General features: G+C 46.8%; 2 protein-coding genes across 2 annotated transcripts in view; one reads left to right on the plus strand and one right to left on the minus strand.

The window, feature by feature from the left end:
- Nucleotides 1-3,153: 3,153 nt before the first annotated feature.
- On the minus strand, nt 3,154-9,731 carry LOC310668737 (gamma-aminobutyric acid receptor subunit beta-4-like). The gene is made up of 9 exons (XM_083422083.1): nt 9,640-9,731; nt 8,632-8,720; nt 7,490-7,557; nt 6,946-7,166; nt 6,238-6,320; nt 5,727-5,864; nt 5,406-5,558; nt 4,641-4,858; nt 3,154-4,419 (listed from the first exon to the last, which is right to left on the minus strand). Exons 1-9 carry the CDS (start codon nt 9,705-9,707, stop codon nt 4,102-4,104), a joined length of 1,356 nt encoding a protein of 451 aa, XP_083278209.1. The 5' UTR covers nt 9,708-9,731; the 3' UTR covers nt 3,154-4,101.
- A 3,005-nt stretch (nt 9,732-12,736) lies between these two features.
- Nucleotides 12,737-18,713, plus strand: part of LOC310668824 (FERM and PDZ domain-containing protein 3-like) — a 60,265-nt gene continuing 54,288 nt past the window's right edge. The window contains exons 1-8 of the mRNA XM_083422140.1: nt 12,737-12,855; nt 13,499-13,625; nt 14,161-14,422; nt 14,541-14,643; nt 14,869-14,914; nt 15,045-15,131; nt 15,463-15,591; nt 16,238-16,369. Coding sequence (XP_083278266.1) covers nt 14,275-14,422; nt 14,541-14,643; nt 14,869-14,914; nt 15,045-15,131; nt 15,463-15,591; nt 16,238-16,369 — 645 coding nt within the window. The 5' untranslated portion in view covers nt 12,737-12,855; nt 13,499-13,625; nt 14,161-14,274. The remainder of the gene's footprint in view (nt 12,856-13,498; nt 13,626-14,160; nt 14,423-14,540; nt 14,644-14,868; nt 14,915-15,044; nt 15,132-15,462; nt 15,592-16,237; nt 16,370-18,713) is intronic.

An 18,713-nucleotide genomic window follows, 5' to 3' on the forward strand; every position in this document is an offset into this window, starting at 1 on the left:
TATACAAAGACAATTATGACAAATGTTGGACGGAGATAAAGAAAGATTTAGAAATATGGTCAAATTTGAAACTCTCATTATTAGGCCGTATTGCTGCGATAAAGAAGAATGTATTGCCAAGAATGTTATTTTTATTCCAGACATTGCAGATTATTGATAAAACTGACTGTTTCAAGAAGTGGCAGAAAGACATATCCAGATTTGTCTGGCAGGGCAAAAAGCCAAGAATAAAATTTAAAATACTAACGGATGCAAAGGAAAGAGGAGGCTTTGCCCTGCCAGACTTAAAACTTTACTATGAAGCAGCAGCTTTCTGCTGGCTGAAGGAATGGCTACTTCTTGAAAATACAGATATACTGGACTTAGAAGGATTTAACAATGCTTTTGGTTGGCATGCATATCTATGGTATGACAAGGTTAAAGTGCATAGAATGTTCAAAAACCACATTGTCAGGAAAGCACTGTTTAATGTTTGGACCAGGTACAAAGATTTACTTGAAAATAAAACCCCAAGGTGGTTGTCACCAATGGAAGCAAAAGCTCTAAAAAGGCTCAATATGGAGGCCAACTGGCCAAAATATTGGGAGATTTTGGAGCAAGAGGGAGATAAATTAAAACTGCAGAGTTTTGATAAACTAAAAAGCAAAGTCCGTGATTGGCTTCATTACTACCAGATAATGGAGCCTTACAAATTGGATAGGAAAATTGGTTTCCAGGTGGAAAAATCAAAACTACAAACAGAACTGCTAGAACCCAAAACTAAGAGTCTGTCAAGAATGTACAACTTGCTGTTGAAATGGAATACACAGGATGAGGCAGTGAAATCTGCAATGATTAAATGGGCACAGGATGTTGGTCACAATATAATGCTGGCTGACTGGGAACGGTTATGGACCACTGGCATGAAATTCACGGCATGTAATGCCCTTAGAGAGAATATTATGAAAATGATATACAGATGGTACATGACCCCAGTCAGGTTAGCAAAAATTTATCACTTGCCCGACAATAAATGTTGGAAATGTAAAGAAGCTGAAGGTACTTTTTTCCACCTTTGGTGGACATGCCCGAGGATTAAGACCTTCTGGGAGATGATCTATAATGAAATGAAAAAAGTGTTTAAATACACCTTTCTGAAGAAACCAGAGGCCTTTCTCCTGGGCATGGTCGGCCAACAGGTGCAAAAGAAGGATAGGACTTTTTTTATGTATGCCACAACAGCAGCAAGAATACACATCACACAGTATTGGAAGACACAAGAGCTACCCACTCTGGAAGAATGGCAGATGAAAGTAATGGACTATATGGAACTGGCTGAAATGACCGGCAGAATCAGAGACCAGGGAGAAGAGACGGTGAAAGAAGATTGGAGGAAGTTTAAAGATTATTTACAGAAATACTATAAGATTAATGAATGTTAGAATGACATCAGATTGAATGTAAAAGGTTATTAGTAAAAAGTTTAAAAATTAAAAGGTTCAATATTTTAAGATATAAGAAGATTAAGCTATATTAAGATACTAAAATTAAGATAAAAATTAATTAAGACAGAGGGAAGGGATTTGTTGTTTAAATATATGATTTGGAATACAGGGAAGGGAGGTCTGGGGAAGTCGGAGAAATAAGTAAATGCAAGGAATATTATGAAGATAAAATTGTTTTTATTTTTGTTTTTTGTTTTTGATACTTTTTGCTGTTTTGTGTTTGTGCAACTTTGCATTTTTTCTGTCTTTGTTGTTGTTTGTTTTTCCTGCTTTGTTGTTTCATTTTTTATGTAAAACTTAATATTTATAAAAAAAAGAAAATATGAAAAGTATGGTTTTAATTGTTGAATTTAAAAATCATTTAATCATTTCAATGATAAACGTAAAAATAATTTAATCATTTTGATTGTTAAATTTAAAAATTATGTAATCATTTCTATAATTTTTAAATTTAAAGATTAATTAATAATTTCAATAAATGCATGGGTTTTTAATTTTTTTAAATTACATTAATCCTTTAATTATTAAAAGTATATAATCATTTTAATAATTCTTAAACATAATCATTGTGTAAATGATTATTACATTCAAGTATAACTATGATTTAATTTTAAAAACTATTTTAAAAATCGAAAATACCATGTGCCAAGGAAGGTGATGGAAAGCCCCAAATAAAATGTATTCCTTTCCTTTTGGTTTTGAAATGATTTTGATGATTTCTATAAAATGTCCTTTTTATGTTTGAAATGATGATTTTGGAGATTGACAGTCTCCAATTAAATGCCTTAATTTCAGTTTCCGATTTGAAATGATTTTGCTTTTGAAACGACTTGGGGGAATGAAATCCTACCATGAAATGCTGTTAAGAGTCGCCTGTTTAGATGTCTTGCAGCCATTTCCTGTCCACAGCTCTGTGTTCGAATCCTGTCTGCAGCTTCTTCGTTTCTCTGCTCTTCGATGGAAAATTTATTAATTTATTTGTAATTTTAATGATAGACGCTTATTTTAAATTTCTCACACAAATCACAATTTTCTCTCCCCCCCCCCCCCGAGAAAAGCCACACACTTCCCCTCCTGTTTCTTTTTTTGATTTTAGAAGTAGAAAAAATTGTTGCTTGGAGTTGATTGTAAATATGGGTAGATAGTTAGAAAGATGCAAATCAATAGAAATTATATAGCTAATTGAGAAATACATTATGATATATGATACATATGATATAATAGTGTGTGTGTGTGCGTTATATACCTGGAGATCTCAGGGTGGTTCATGGAAAATAATTATAAATATAAATGGTATGTAAAAATAATATATATAGAAATATTAATTAATGATATATACAACTATATTTCACAGCATAGTGGTTGCATTTTTTTTGCCGATTATATATATATATATATATATATATATATAACCATAAAAAAGATAAATATGTGATGTATTACACGTCATTATGGTATTTATATATATCTAATAATATATTGAATATAAATATATATCAATAATGTAAAAATATATCAATAATGAAATGTCTAAGTATGTGTGTATATCATATAAATGTAAATTAGATCTAATTAATATCTATATGATATGATATATGATGTTTTATTATCATAAAACATATCCCCTCAGCCCCATTTTTGAAAGAAAAGAAACGGACACCGGTTGCTGTTTTTCTTCTAAGGCCGTATATTTAAAGTGAAATTCTCTGATTTCATAAGGGGGGACGGCGAAGAGATGAGAAAGATCCCCAACCGATGGATATCGAACAGTTTTCAAAATGTGTTTTTTTAAGGTTCATGTACATTGCTTAGAAAAAAAAGGAATTCTGCACACGCTCAGGAGCACTTTCCCCAAATCCCTCCCAGAACAACAAGGGGGGGAAATCCAAAACGTGAGAACGGAGAGATCCCATTGGTTGGTCGGTCGCTAGGTAGGTAGAAAACTGTAAACTCGGTTCAAGTCAGTTCCGGAAAAGTCCGTCTGCCGGAACCTGTAATGGCAGAAGCAACGGAAGGGAAGTGGCCGGTGGGAAGGAAGCCCGGCTGGTCCAAGGAGGAGGAGGAAGAGAAAGTACTGGAAGTTAGGAGGCGTGGCTTGTTCCTCGTTTCCCGTTACTTGAAACAGTGGGTTATCCATGGCTGATTTGGGACAGGAAGTGCCTGCAAGGGGCCAGGAAGTGGGGAGGGAAGGGGCAGGGAAGGGACAGAAAGGAACTTTTAAGGGAACAGAAAGGGACTGAGAGAGAATAAGAAGGGACTGGGAGAGAACAGGAAGGGACTGTGAGGGAGAAGAAAGGGACTGTGGGGGAACAGGAAGTGCCTGAGAGCAAAGAGGAAGTGAATTGAAGGGAACAGGAAGGGGTAAAACTGGAAGGGACTGTGAGGGAACAGGTAGGGGCTGTTCGAGAACAAGAAGGGGCTGAGAACAGGAAGGGGCTGTGAGAGAACAGGAAGGGCCCGTAAGGGAACAGGAAGTTCCTGAGAGCGTACAGGAAGTGACTCTTAGGGGAAGAGGAAGGTACTGTGAGGGGACAGGACGAATGAGAAGCGGAGAGGAGGAAAGGCTGGGGTGGGGGCAGGACCCGAATCTGGCGCCCGGCGCTCTCCCTCTTGGATGTCAGTTGACGTAGTACAACCAGTAGAGGAGGTTGAAGAAGCCGAAGGTGATGGGGAATAGAACCCGGGACCACTTGTCGATGGTGCTAACGTCGGCCAGGTCAGGGATCTTCAGCTTCAGCTTGGAGGACCTCCGGCGCAGGCGGCAGTTGGCCCGGGCGGCGCGGCAGGCAGATGCCTTCCGGGAGTGTAGGGCAGTGCCTGAAGATTCGAACCCGCGCAGCCCGCAGGGGCGCAGGTCCAGCGAGGGTGACGTGGAGAAGAGCGGGCAGTTGCTGTCGGAGACGCCAGCTAGAAGGAGGTTGCCATATGGGTCGGGCTGAAAGGAGAGAAGGGAGATCAGGGTCATCTATCCCAACCCGCGGTGATCTCAACCTCGAATTCGGGCCCCTGAGGGTCACCCATCCTGACCCGCGGGGATCTCGGCCTCAAATCCAGGACCCTGAGGTTCACCCATCCCTATCCACAGGGATCTCGGCCTCGAATTCGGCCCCCGAGGGTCACCCATCCCCATTCGTTTTTTAGGCAGGAATCTCGCACCTGAGTCCGGGGCTCCAGGTGCCGGGCACGTCTTTTCTGCTGGCGGGGCCCCCGCCCAAAGAAAATGTAGTTCACCAGGGCATATTCCAGCAGCGCCAAAAAGACGAAGACGAAGCAGCCCATCAGGTAGACGTCAATCGCCTTGACGTACGGGATCTTGGGCAGCGTCTCCCGGAGGTGGGTGTTGATGGTCGTCATGGTCAGGACGGTCGTCACCCCTGGGTGCCGCAGCGGGTGGGGGTGGGAGAAGAAACAGGGTTAGTTGGGTGGCTGGGAATTACAGCACGGGGAAGGCACCATAATTCAAACCTCTGTCACGATAACGATCAAAATATTTTTGTAATATCCAAGGATGGGACCGATATATTGAAATCAAATGTTCTCATACTCTGAAATCAATCAATGTCATGACTGAAGACGGATATATAAAAACATCCATGGAAATCCAACAATTTCATATTGAATCTGGATTCCATATGACCTTAACGGGTCGGAGAACTGGGCACCACTTCACCAAATGGGATCAAGGTCAGGTCCTGCCTTTAAGGAAAATCAGATGGACCGATAGAAGGATGGTGGACCTTTAGGGTCTTGGTGGACCACCAGCTTGCCACCAGGATATGGGAGAAGGTTCTCAGGGGCTTGGTGGTTCTCCAACTTCACCTGAATTCAACCCAATGAATGTCAAGAGGGTCCTGCATTTAGGGAGGATCACTTGGACCCTTGGTAGCAGGACCGCAGAGCAAGATCTCAGGATCTCCTCACCTAGGGCCACCCGGGCGGCCGAAGCGTCGTAGTTGATCCAAAAGGAGACCCAGGAGAGGATGGTGATGAGGATGGAGGGCATGTAGGTCTGCAGGATGAAGTAGCCGATGTTCCTCTTGATGCGGAAGCTGAGCGACAGGCGGAGGTAGGACCCTGTTGGAGAAAGAGGAGATGGTCAAACTGGACCCAGGATCCAGGTGAATTGGTGGGGACATCTCTGGTATCTTCAGTGAAGGGTGGATTGGAGGATCATGGTGTGTCCAACAACCCTGGGATTTCGGCCAGGGAGTTAGACTAGATGGCCCCACAGGGGGAACCCACCTGTGGTGAAGACCACCTCACGGGTGACCAGCTTCTGCTCAATGATGGTGAACTGGGGCAACTCCAATACCTCCATCCCTGTCACGGCGGAAGAGTTTCCTTGCCAGAAGAAGACAATGTCATCGACAGTGTAGCCATCTGGGAGGAAAGAAAATAAGAAATAATGAGAATGATTCCTGGTTGAAAATTATGCCAGTCTTAAAATTAATCCTGGTTTAAAAGTATTCCTGGATTAATTCTAATTCCCAGATTAGAATTATTCCAGTCTTAAAATTATTCCCGTCTTAAAATTAATCCTGGTTGAAAATTAATCCTGGTTGAAAATTAATCCTGGTTGAAAATTAATCCTGGTTGAAAATTAATAATTAACATTATTCCCCAATTAAAATCCTCCTGGTTTAAAATTAACCCTGCCTTAAAATTATTCCTGCCTTAAAGTTATTCCTGGATAATACTTTTAATTATTCCTCAATTAACAAGCAATAATTTAATTTCATTGAATGATACGCACAGCTCTCAATTTCCAGGGTGCAATTCTGCTGATCCAGGGGGTATCTCCGGAGATCCATCATGCAGGCAGCGGTTGTTGTGATCCTGCGGAGAGAGAGCGTGAGTGGATTCCAGGGATCCATTATGGGGATCACTGATTGACGGACGCGGGGAATGCTATATATTGATGGGGGGGGGGGTTCGACCCCTATTTGGATGATATTCCTGGTCCTATGTCTGAACCAGCAAATATTTCTCTAAATTTGCCTATTGATAAGTATTAATTGGACGGTTAATTTTATGGACTATTAATTGCTAAGTATAAATGAATATGTATTTATCAAATCGCTAATTTTTATGGACATCAATATGTCTCGAAATTGATAATATTTAACCGTGATCACTATGCAAGGACGAAAGCCGTCATTAATCATGATCCATCCATTAATAATGACCCGTCCATTAACAATCATTATTCATGATCCACTCATTAATAATGATCCATCCATTAATAATCATTAATCATGATCTGTCCATTAATAATGACTCGTCCATTAATAATCGCCCGTATTGATCAATACGCCCAATAAAAACTGATTATTACCCACTTCGCGGTGATCACTAGGCGAGAACAAAACCACCCATTAATTGACCATATTTGCAATAACGAACCGGCCGGAGCGAATCGGTTCTTGATTATTTGTGATTAATATTGTTAATATCCACCCACCTCAGGCCGTAGAGGACGGTGCCGTCCGGGTGCAAGCGGATCATGCGGTTCTTGACGGTGACGCCATGCAGGAAGGACTTTTTGTCGTTCAGGAAGTAGGTGTCTGGGAGCCAGAGCTGGTCGGCGACTCGGTTGTCGAGTGTCAGGTTGAACGGCAGATCGCCATAGGCGAGTCGCTTGTCCCGCCAGCTCTGCTGGAAGTACATGGTGATGGTATAGTCCTGGCGGAGGAGAAAAGAAAGAGAGAGATGGGGAAAATTGAAGGATAGAAGGATGAGAGGATAGGAGGAGAGAAGGTGGAGAGGCAGGTCGCCCTAGGCGAGCCGCTTGTCCCGCCAGCTCTGCTGGAAGTACATGGGGGTGGTATAGTCCTGGCGGAGGGGAGAGAGAGAGAGAGAGAGAGATGGGGAAATTGAAAGATGGAAGGAGAGAAGGATAGGAGAGAAGGAATAAAGGAGGATAGGATAGCAGGAAAGGATAGAAGGAAAGCCATCTTTTCCCTCAGGATTCGAATCCGGACCCGACGGGAATTCGTCCAACTTACCATGTTGACTTCGGAAATCTGGTCGATGCTCGAGATGTGGATGCTCATCCCCACCACCACAGGGTTCCCTGAAATAGTAACAACAACAACAACAAAACACAAAACAACAGATTTATATTATATTATATTATATTATATTATATTATATTATATTATATTATATGGGACGCGGGTGGCGCTGTGGGTAAAACCTCAGTGCCTAGGACTTGCTGATCGCAAGGTCGGCGGTTCGAATCCCCGCAGCGGAGTGAGCTCCCGTCTCTCGGTCCCAGCTCCTGCCCACCTAGCAGTTCAAAAGCACCCCTAAGTGCAAGTAGATAAATAGGGACCGCTTTATAGCGGGAAGGTAAAACGGCGTTTCCGTGTGCTGCGCTGGTGCTGGCTCGCCAGAGCAGCTTTGTCACGCTGGCCACGTGACCCGGGAGTGTCTCCGGACAGCGCTGGCCCCCGGCCTCTTAAGTGAGATGGGCGCACGACCCTAGAGTCTGTCAAGACTGGCCCGTACGGGCAGGGGTACCTTTACCTTTACCTTATTATATTATATTATATTATATTATATTATATTATATTATATTATATTATATTGTAATAAAATTATTAATTGCTAATGAAACTCATAATCGGTTAATTTTTTGACTGGTGATGAAACGATCACATAATGAAACCATAAAATCAAACCCTCAATGGGAAGATGAGATAATAAACAATAAGGAAATAATAAAATAAACTCATAAATAATAATGCCATAAAATTAAAGAATAAAATTTAAAAAACAATAAATCATAACTTTAGAACATGAGGAAGGCTAAAAGTCAATAAGGAATAACAGCAAATTGAACAATAGATTATAAGAAAATAATAAAAGCAATAATAAAAGGGGATAATAAATAATCATTTATTTATTTATGACCTAACTTCTTATTTATGATTAATTATCTAATTTATTATCGATCGGATTTATGCTCTAACCTTTAGGCACCTCTGCCTTACCTCCGAAATAAAACTGAACCATAGATTAATAAGAAAATGATAAAAGTTGATAATAGATCATCATTTATTAATTTATGACCTGGCTTATTATTGATTACCTGATTTATTATCAATTGAATTCATGCTCTAACCTTTAGACCGCGCTGCCTTACCTCCGAAATCGGGCCGCAGACGGACATCGTACCCTTTGAGGAGCTTGTCCACAATGTCCTTGACCACTGAGATGTTGCCAGTGGAGGGGCTGCAAAACAGGAGAAGACCATGGTTTGTCCTCCAAGCGGCTGAGATAAAATATTGGGGGTCCCCATTGAGCCCCACCCCACATGGCACCCTATACATTTGGGGGGTCCTTTGTATATTGGGGTGCCCAGCTGGATTAAAACATGGGGGGCCCCACATGGCATCATTTAAACCTGCCACCGAATCTATTATATTGGGGCGCCCAGCTGATAAGAAATTTGGGGGGGTCCCAGCTGGGAGAAGATATTGGGAGCCCCAATAAACTTGGGGGCCCCTTCATATAGTCTATTGGGGTGTCCAGCTGGAATAAAATATTGTGGGGTTCATATAGATTTGGGGCATTTGAGATATTGGGGGCATCATGCTTCTCATGGCCTCCTTTAAACTTGCCCCCCTGAATTCCAGCTGGGCACCCCAATATAATATCTAAATTTCATATAAATTTGGGGGGGTTGAAATATGGGGGCATCATGCTTTTCATGGCAATTGGAAGGGGTCTCTCCCCTATTCTGTGGGGGGGAGCTAGGGGACCCCAAAAACCCCCCACAGGGGAGCCCCCTACAGGTTAATCTACCTGTGTGCCTCCTAAAAACCCCACAAGTAGCCCTGCTACCTTTTCCATCCCCCCAAACCCCAGAGGAGCCCCCTTCTCAGGTTCGCCTACCTGTGCACCCCCTAAACCCCCCAAAGGTGAGCCCCCACTACCTCTCTGCCCCCCAAACCCCTAAGGTAACCCCTGCTACCTGTCCATCCCCCCAAACCCCCAGGGGAGTCCCCCTCTCAGATTAAACTACCTGTGCACCCCTAAACAAAACCCCAGGTGAGCCCCCCCCGCTTTGTGTCCGCCCCCAACCCCCCCAGGGGAGCCCCTTGCGACTTTTCCGCCCCCAAAAAACCCCAGGTGAGCCCCCCAAACCTACCTGTGCGCCCAGCAGCAGCGGAGGAGGAGACACAGCGCCGCCCATGCGCCGCCGTGCAGTCCCCGCATTTCCGAGAGGTGGGAGGTCGGGGTGGGGGGCAGCACCCCGAAAATGGGGGCAGAGGTGCGGCCGGCCTGTTCACCTGAAGCGAATGGAAATCCGAATCGAAGAGCGGCGCTCAGCAGGAGCCGGCGCAGGCCCCTCCCGGCAGCCTCGCCATGGCGCAAAACGGACGGGAGAATAAAAGCGCTCCGTTTGGGCGCAGGGTGGCGGAGGAGAGGAGCCAACGGAGTCTCCGGCGAGCGGGCGCACGTGGAAAAGGCGCTTCGGGAGACGGTAGCGGGACGCGGAAGTTGCGGTCCGGAAGCCGCAATCGGAGACGCTGCGCCCCAATGTGGGGAATGAGCTTTTGGGGGCGCAAGGGAGGATCGGCCGCCGACGGAGAGTCTCTGGCCAACAGGAATGATGCGCTCTTGCTTGCGGAGACAGGGAAAGGCTGCGCGTCAACGAAGGAGATGCGCTTTTGGGAGACGAGGAAAGGCTGCGCCCAAATGCAGAAAACGCGCTTTTTGGAGACGGTCAGGAGGAAAATGCGCCGTCCGGCGCGCAGGCGAGGATGGGCGGGCGCGCAGGCCAACGGGAAGGAGGGATGCGAGGAAAGGCTGCGCGCCCAAAAGCAGGAAATGCGCTGTCGGGGGCGCAGGCCGCGAATGGAGACGCTCCGGCCCACGGGAAGGATGCGCTGGGGGAGAGACTGCGCCCAAAGGTGGGAAATGCGCAGGCGAGGATGGCGGGACCACGGACGGATCCGAGGAGGAGAAGCTGCGCGCCAACGTGGAAATGTGCCCAGGAAAAGCCGCCCGAGGATCCTGCTTTTGAAGGAGGACAGGCCGGCAATGGAATCTGCGCGCAACGTGGGAAATGCGCCTTCGGGGGGCGCAGGCGAGGATGGCGGGACCGGGGCCGGATCCGAGGAGAAGAAGCTGCGCGCCGACGTGGAAATGCGCCAAGGAGAGGATGCCGCTTTTGGAGAGGAGATGCGCCTTTGCAGGAAGAGAGTGTGCGCACCGCGTGGGAAAATGCGCTGGGGGTGGGGGAGCAGGCGAGATTGGCGGGACCAGGGACGGATCCGACAAGGTGAAAGTTGCGCTCCCGAAGGCGGCTGCGCGGGAAATGCGCCGACCCCCGGAAAAAGGTGGAATCCGGTTTGGGGGGGTGGAGGAGGAGGACGAGGCCGGATCCTTGAATCCCTCCGGCCGCGAGATGCGCTCTTGGGGGGCGCAGCCAGGCCGCGAAATCCTCACTCGGGCCGAATTCTCAGGGGGTTCCTCCCGACGCCTGGGGGGGGGGCGCAGATACCCGCACTTGGGGGGCGCAGGTGGACGATGCGTTCCCGGAGGGTGGCGTAGGGCGGGGGTCGCAGCCGGATCCGTCTGGATGAGTAAAAATGCGCGTTTTCGGGGGGAAGGGCGCACAGGCCTCGAAATCCGCGCTCGGGGGGCGCCGGGGAGGGGGTGGGATTCGCTCCTGGAGGGGGGGGCGCAGGGAGGCCCTCGCCTCTGTTTGGCCCGGCGGCCGCTGCAGAGGATGCTCCGCGCTCCGCCTTTCCGAGAGGAGGAGGAAGGGAGGGAGAAGGAATCACGTGATAGGAAGAGCGGTTTGGGGGGGGAGGGAGAACCCCAAAAATAAAGGAAATGATAATCCGGAAGAAAAAATGCAATTTCCCCCCTCCAAAATAAAGGGAAATCGTCCCTAAAGCGCAGAAAGAATAACAATGGGGGGGCGGGGAGACACAAAGAGAAGGGGGGGAGAGAGAGCTAGAGAGGAGAAAGAGGGGGAGATGAGGGAGAAGAGAGAAAAAAGAGGGAGAGAAGGAGAAAGGAAAAAAGGAGAAGAGAGGGATGGAGGAAAGAGGGAAGGAGAAAGAAAGAGAGGGGAAGAGAAAGAAAGAAAGAAAGAAAGAAAGAAAGAAAGAAAGAAAGAAGAGAGTGAGAGCAGAAAAAGAAGAGAGAGAGAGAGAGAGAGAGAAGAGAGGGATGGGGAAAGAGAGAGAGGATAAAGGGTCCCTGGGGTAATCTATTCTGACCCGCTTCCGCCTCTGCCATTCTACGATTATATTCCTGGTATAGGGTGATATATAAATGATAATGATAATGATGATCCACCCTGTACCCGAAGAAGAAGGAAGGAAGAGGGCTCTCTTCTGCATTGTAGGGGCTCCCTTCTGGCTCCCCCATTCTAGATCCCTGCATTGCAGGGGGGTCTGCCTGGATGTCATTTCGGGCTCCCTTCTAGCTCCCCCATTCAAGGATCCTGCGCTCCGTTTCCCGCCTCGCAGGGGGGTCAGTCTGGATGACTTTTAGGGCGCCCCTTCCCTCTTCGCTTCCCCCCTCCCTTCCCGTCTGCTGCAGTGACGACGAGCTCCGCGAGTGCGCCGGCGCGGCCGGAGCTGGTCCCCCCCCCCTCGTCTTCCCGCCCCGGTTTCGGGGGGCCGCAGAGAGTCCCGGTAAGGCTCGCGACCTCTCTAAAAAAACTGGGGAGGGGGGCTGCTTTCGCCCCAGGGGTGCGCCCTCCCCCTTCTGGTTTGGGGGTTCCCGATGGAGCAGGTCGAGGGGTCCCCAAGTTCTCCTTCTAATGCTCCCCAAAACGGCTCCCTCCCTCTTCCTGCCCCCCGTTTTCCGAAGGATGCGCGGTCACGTAGCCCAAAGCATGCGCTTGGGGGGCTACGAAGGGGGCAGTTTGGGGGGCAGGTGTGTCCCCCCAAGCGGGCAAATCCCTCTGGTCCCCCCCAGTCTTCCCGAAGGGGGACGCAACGGCCCCGGCGCCCCATCTCGCCTCGTGCTTTTTGGGGGCCACGGATGGCGACGGTTGTGGGGCGAATGTGGGGCGCAGGGGACCCCCATTGGGGCAGATGGGGGACAGGATAACCCCCGAAGATCTCCTTAAAACGACCCCCCTACCAATCGGGTAAGTCCATTTCGACCCTTTCCCCCGCACCAGCGATTGCGCGGCGAATGGAACAGTCGGCTGGGAAGGGACCCGAGGATCATCCAGTCTGACCCGCTGCTCGTAGCACGTGTGAAAAGGACCTCGGGGTTTAGGGGAACCACTAGTGTCACCTCACTGGATTCCAGGCTTCTCTCTTGAGATCCCTGCCGCCGTGAATGGTCCAGGAATCTCCAACCGAGCACCCTACATCCGAGGAAGGAGAGGAAGGTATCGAAGGAGAGAAGGATGAAATGAGAGGAGAGGAGAGGAGAGATGGGGGGAGGAGAGAAGGGGAGAATAATAATAGGGCGGGAAGGGACCGCTGATGCTACTTTGGATGGAGTTACAAACTTGGTGGGTCAAAGGAACTCCATGATGATGATGATGATGATGTCGATGTCAAAAACAGGTCATGCTGATGCAGGATGAATCTCAGGCCTCCCTCTCTTTCTCACCTTCCCCATCTCTCTTCTTTCTTTCTCTCTCTCTCTTTCTCTCTCCATTCCTCTCTCAAATCTCCCTTCTTCTATCTCTTTCCCCCATCTCTCTCTCCCCCCTCCCTTCTCCTCTCTCTTTCTTTCTCCTCTCCCTCAGGGGTCACATCGCCCCCCTCTCTTTCCTCTTCCTCCCTCTCTTTCTCTTCCCCATCTCCCCCCCTCTCTTTCTCTCCTTCCCCACCTCTCTCCTCTCTTTCTCTCTATTTTCTTTCTCTGGCTCTCCATTCCTCTCTCATATCTCCCTTCCTCTTCTCTCTTTCCCTCCCTGGACTCCTTCTCTCTCTCTCTCTCTCTCTCTCCCCCCCCCCCCCCTCTCTTCTCAAATCTCCCTTCCTTTATCCCTCTCTTCTCTCTCTTCTCATCCCTTCCTATAGGAACAGGGCAGCAGCCAATTCCTTTCATATTCCAATCACAGCAGCTGCGGAATTCTTCCCTCCCTCCCTCTCTTTCTGGCAGGAGAAAAGGAGGAGGCATGGCTGGAGGGCATCTATCCCACCCACAGTGAGTAGGGGTCTCCTCCTCTGAGACAGGATCAGGGCCCTGCTGCCAGATTTCCCTGGATCCAAAGACAAGCTGCTAAAATACAGTGAATTATAATTTTAAAAGCTCTATTTTGAGCTCTATTTTGAATGTTAAAAGAGGTGGTGCCTTAACTGGACATTTACGTTTGCATTATTTGGGGGGCCTTTTGTGAAAAAGCTGTGTCCTGACAAATTAAAAAAATGGTTCTGGTTTAAAAAATAAATAAAAATGAAATCAATTATGGAATTGCAGTTGATTACAAAATGGCAAAGGAAGCAAAATGCCAGGCCTGGCGAACGGTTGGCAAAAATGCAATGTGCAAATTGATGACAACTTTGCAGGCCAGGAAGGCCAAAAGCAGGGAAGAGAAAGGGTTAGGGGCTGAGGATAGGGATAGTGATAGGGGTTAAGGATAGGAATAGGGGTTGGGGGTTAGGGATGAGGTTGGGGGTTAGGGATAGGGGATAGGGGTTAGATTTCCTTTTTTGGAATCATAAAAATCCCTTTTGTACAGAAAGGTTCAACCTTGCTGGCATCCCAGACTCTGTGCATTAGGCTAGACACTGAGGAAAGGATTCTTCCCTCCCTGCGTCCTGGAATCCTGTCTTCTCCTGCCGCTGGAGATGTGATGCCAGAGGAAAGCTGGGATGCTATGGAATACGGACCGCTGCCTTCCAAGGCCTTCCAACAGGTGACGATCCAGCGCCACCCGGACGGAGGGTTCGGGTTTGTGGCCGGTGGTGAGAGGCCTGTGGTAGTGCATACTGTGGTGGCAGGTGAGGATTCTGGGGATGAATCTCAGCGTCGGGTCATCGAGTCGGAAGCGGGTTGGACTAGAAGACACTGAGGGTCTCTCTCCCCCCGACAGACACCAGCTGCCCCTTCCTTTGGCAGGTGGACCCTCGGAGGACAAACTCTTTCCTGGGGACCAGATCTGGGCCATCGGTGACAAAGATGTGAGTGATGTTGCCCGTGAGAGATTCATCAAAATTGTGAGGTGAGGAAGGAGGAAGCGGGTTGGAGACACGCTGGTCGGACTGGGTGACCCTTCTGAAATTTAAGAGCGGTGGTCCCTGCCTCCTCTACAAATCCATGGATTCTTTCTGGAGGAATTTTACCCCTGGGGAGCTGGGACCCCCGAGGGTCGTCCAGTCCAAACCCCCGGAGAGGCAGGAATCTTGAGGAAACCCTAAATGTCTCCTTTGTTCCTTTTCCACTGCAGAAGTGCCAGGGAGTCCACCATCTTCACCGTGCTGAAAACCCATCAGGTGAGACCCCCGGGGGTCATCCATCTCAACCCCCACCCCCCAGCGAGTCGGGCATCTGCTTTTTCGGCTGAGATCTTGGAAGGCGGCCAACATCTCCCACAAGGCCCGTCTTTTCCTTCTCCCCTTCCAGTCGCCCAAGTCTGCCTTCATCAGCGCCGCAAAGAAGGCCAAGCTGAGGTCCAACCCTGCCAAGGTGCGCTTCTCGGAGCCGGAGCCGGTGAGTTCTGGAAAGTTCTGTAATGGAGGGGATGTGGTTGTCTCCTTTATTCATGTCTCTGTCGCCTCTTCAGGCTTGTTCAAGATAGCTAATGTGCTGTACAGAGTGGCTGGGGAGGCCCAGCCTGGTGGGCAAGGTGTAAGTAATTAACAACAACAACAACAACAACAACAACAACAATTTATTTATACTCGGCCCATCCAGCTGGGTGATTAAAAACAGAATAAAACATCAAACCTAAAAACTTGCCTAAACAGGGCTACCTTCAGATGCCTTCTAAAAGTCTGGTAGTTGATTATTATTATTAGTAGTAGTAGTAGTTGTCTGCCAGCCTCTGCTTTTCCACTCGCAGGAGATGCTGAAGAAGGAAGCCCTCCTCCTCATCCCCAACGTCCTGAAGGTTTTCCTCGAAAACGGGCAGGTCAAGTCCTTCACCTTTGACAGCCGCACCACTGTCAAGGTAGAAAGGGAAGCAGTGCCTAGTGCTTAGAGTGAGGGGCTGGGAAGCAGTGCCTAGTGGTTAATGACTTGTAAAATGCTTTTGGAGGAAAAAAGATTTTCTGTTTAAGTTACATTCTAGTCCAACGGAATGTATTTAATTTACATTCTATTTTATTTATTTAATTCTATTGAAGTTACATTCTTAATTCTTGATACATCGTAATTCTTAATACATCAGGAAAGAAGGATTTGTTTTAAGTTTTTCATGTGTGCTAAAACACAGTCTTTTTTATTGTTTAACCAAATCAGTTAACAAAAATAGATACATATGCTATCATGTTATTGTTTGAGTTAATTAAATTGTTATTAAGGAAATGATACTTTTTCTCCTGCCAATAAAGTAGAGCAAAACAGTTGTCCAAATACAAACAGTTAACTTATTAAACCTCACCATAATTTCATAATTATCAGTCTATGTATTTCTAATAGTAGAACCAAATCAGTCATTTTTGATAAAACTGTAAGAATTGATTATTCCAAAAAGAAAACCTTCCTCTGCTTGTCAGAATTAAGGTGATGCCAGCAAGGCTGAAACTTTCTGTAAATAAGGGATTTCTCCCCCCCCCCTTTTCTTTTCAAAAATGCTATTCTCTCCCCACTACCAGGAAGTGATAACGGCCCTCCAGGATCGCCTTTCCCTCAGGCTGATTGAGCATTTTTCCCTCGTCTTGGAATACCACAGCCCCCAGCGGAGCAACCAGTTTCTCCTCCTCCAGGAGAAGCAGCCTTTGACCCACGTGAGTCAGGAGGGAGCATAGGTCATCTAGTCAAACCCCACTGCCAGAGCTCTGAAATCCTTCCTTCCTTCCTTCTTTCCTTTGCCCCTCTCTCCCTTTCTCTATCCTTCCTTCCTTCCTTCCTTCCTTCCTTCCTTCCTTCCTTCCTTCCTTCCTTCCTCCCTCCTTTTCTAAGTCCTTCCTTTCCTCCCTCCCTCCTTCCTTCCTTCTTTCCTCTCTTCCTTTCTCTGTCCTTCCTACCTTCCTTCGCCCCACACACCCTTTCTCCTTCCTTCCTTCCTTCCTTCCTTCCTTCCTTCCTTCCTTCCTTCCTTCCTTCTCTCCCTTTCTCCTTCCTTCCTTCCTTCCTTTCTTTCTTTCTTTCTTTCTTTCTTTCCTTCCTTCCTTCCTTCCTTCCTTCCTTCCTTCCTCCCTCCCTCCCTCCCTCCCTTTCTCTGTCCTTCTTTCCTTCCGTCGTTCCTTCCTTTGTCCCTCCCACCCTTTCTCTGTCCTTCCTTCCTTTCTTCCTTCCTTCCTACCTACCTTCTTTCCTTTGTCCCTCTCTCCCTTTCTCTTTACTTCCTTCCTACCTTCCTTCATCCCTGCCTTCATCCCTGCCTTCCTCCTTTTCTCAGTCCTTCCTTTCCTCCCTCCCTCCTTCCTTCCTTCTTTCCTCCCTCCCTTTCTCTGTCCTTCCTTCCTTTGTCCCTCCCACCCTTTCTATTTCCTTCCTTCCTTCCATCGTCCCTCCCTTCCTCCCTTTCTCAGTCCTTCATTTCCTCCTTCCTTCCTTCCTTTATCCCTCCCACCCTTTCTTTATCTTGCCTTCCTTCATCCCTGCCTTCCTCCTTTTCTCAGTCCTTCCTTTCCTCCCTCCCTCCCTCCTTCCTTTTTTCCCCCAGATAATTTTTTATTGGTTTTTCATTGATTATACATATATACAATCTAGATTACATAAATTGCATATAACATAGCCGTTACAAGAGTCATATATATATTACACAATTATTTTGGGCTCCGCCGAGCCTCGGACTTCCCTTCACTTTGTTGGTAAGTATCAGATAGTTTCTAAAGTCACGTGTTTTATCTCCTTTACATATTTGCCAAACACTGTTAGAGTTATTCTAACCCTGCCAGAGTCATCAAAGTTCTACACTTGTCTCTTATATACATCAGATATTTGTTCCAATTTTCATGAAACTTCTGTTCATCCTGCTCTCTTAATCTTCCTGTTATTCTAGCTAGTTCAGCATAATTTATCATCTTGATCTGCCAGTCATTTATAGTAGGTATTAACTCCATTTTCCAACTTTGAGCTAGCATAGTTCTAGCGGCCGTTGTGGCATATAGAAACAGATTTTTGTCCTCTATTTTTATTTCCTTGCCGACTATTCCTAGCAGGAAAGCTTCAGGCTTTTTGGGAAAAGTATATTTAAAAAATGTTTTAAGTTCGTTGTAAATCAGTTCCCAAAAGCCTTTTACTTTACTGCATGTCCACCACATGTGGTAGAACTCACCATCCCCCTCTCCACATTTCCAGCATTTCTTAGTCTTCAGTTTATAAATCTTAGCCAATTTCACTGGCGTGAGGTACCACCTATAAATAATTTTCCAAAGGTTTTCCCTTAGTGCCGTACACGCCGTGAATTTCATATTTACGTTCCACAACTTTTGCCACTTTACAAAGTCAATATTGTGACCGATATCTATAGCCCATTTTGTCATGGCCTCCTTCACCTCGTCGTCTTTTGTATACCAATCCAGTAAGAGGTCATACATCCTAGATAGTGTTTTATTTTTATCTTCTATGACTTCCACATTAAATTTAGATTTTTTATCTTCAAATCCCAGTTTCTTTTTATCATCTTTTAACAAATCATTCACTTGGTGATATTGCAACCACCCCGTGAGTACGTTCTTTACCTCCTCATAAGGCTTAAGTTTTATACCCTGATCAGTTTTATTGATAAGTTCTTCGTAGGTGGCTTTTTCCCCCTCCATGTTGATTTTTTTGACAGTTAGGACATCTATTGGTGAGATCCACCATGGGGTTTTCTTTTCCAGCAGATCCTTATTTCTTTCCCATACTTGAAATAATGATCCTCTAATTATGTGATTTAGAAAGCCTCTATGAACTTTCACCTTTTCGTACCACAGGTACGAGTGCCACCCGTACCTGTTATCGAAGCCCTCTAAATCCAAGATATCAGTATTCTCTAGCTCAGTGTTTTTCAACCACTGTTCCATGGCACACTAGTGTACCGTGAGATGTTGCCTGGTGTGCTGTGGGAAAAATTCGAAAGATTAAAAAAAAAAGTCAAATTTTCGCCCACTAGGCGGGTGCCGGACTGTGTCCACCCTATTT

This window comes from Podarcis tiliguerta (genome assembly GCF_965153285.1).
Source record: "Podarcis tiliguerta genome assembly, chromosome: W".
Classification (NCBI taxonomy): Eukaryota; Metazoa; Chordata; class Lepidosauria; order Squamata; family Lacertidae; genus Podarcis; species Podarcis tiliguerta.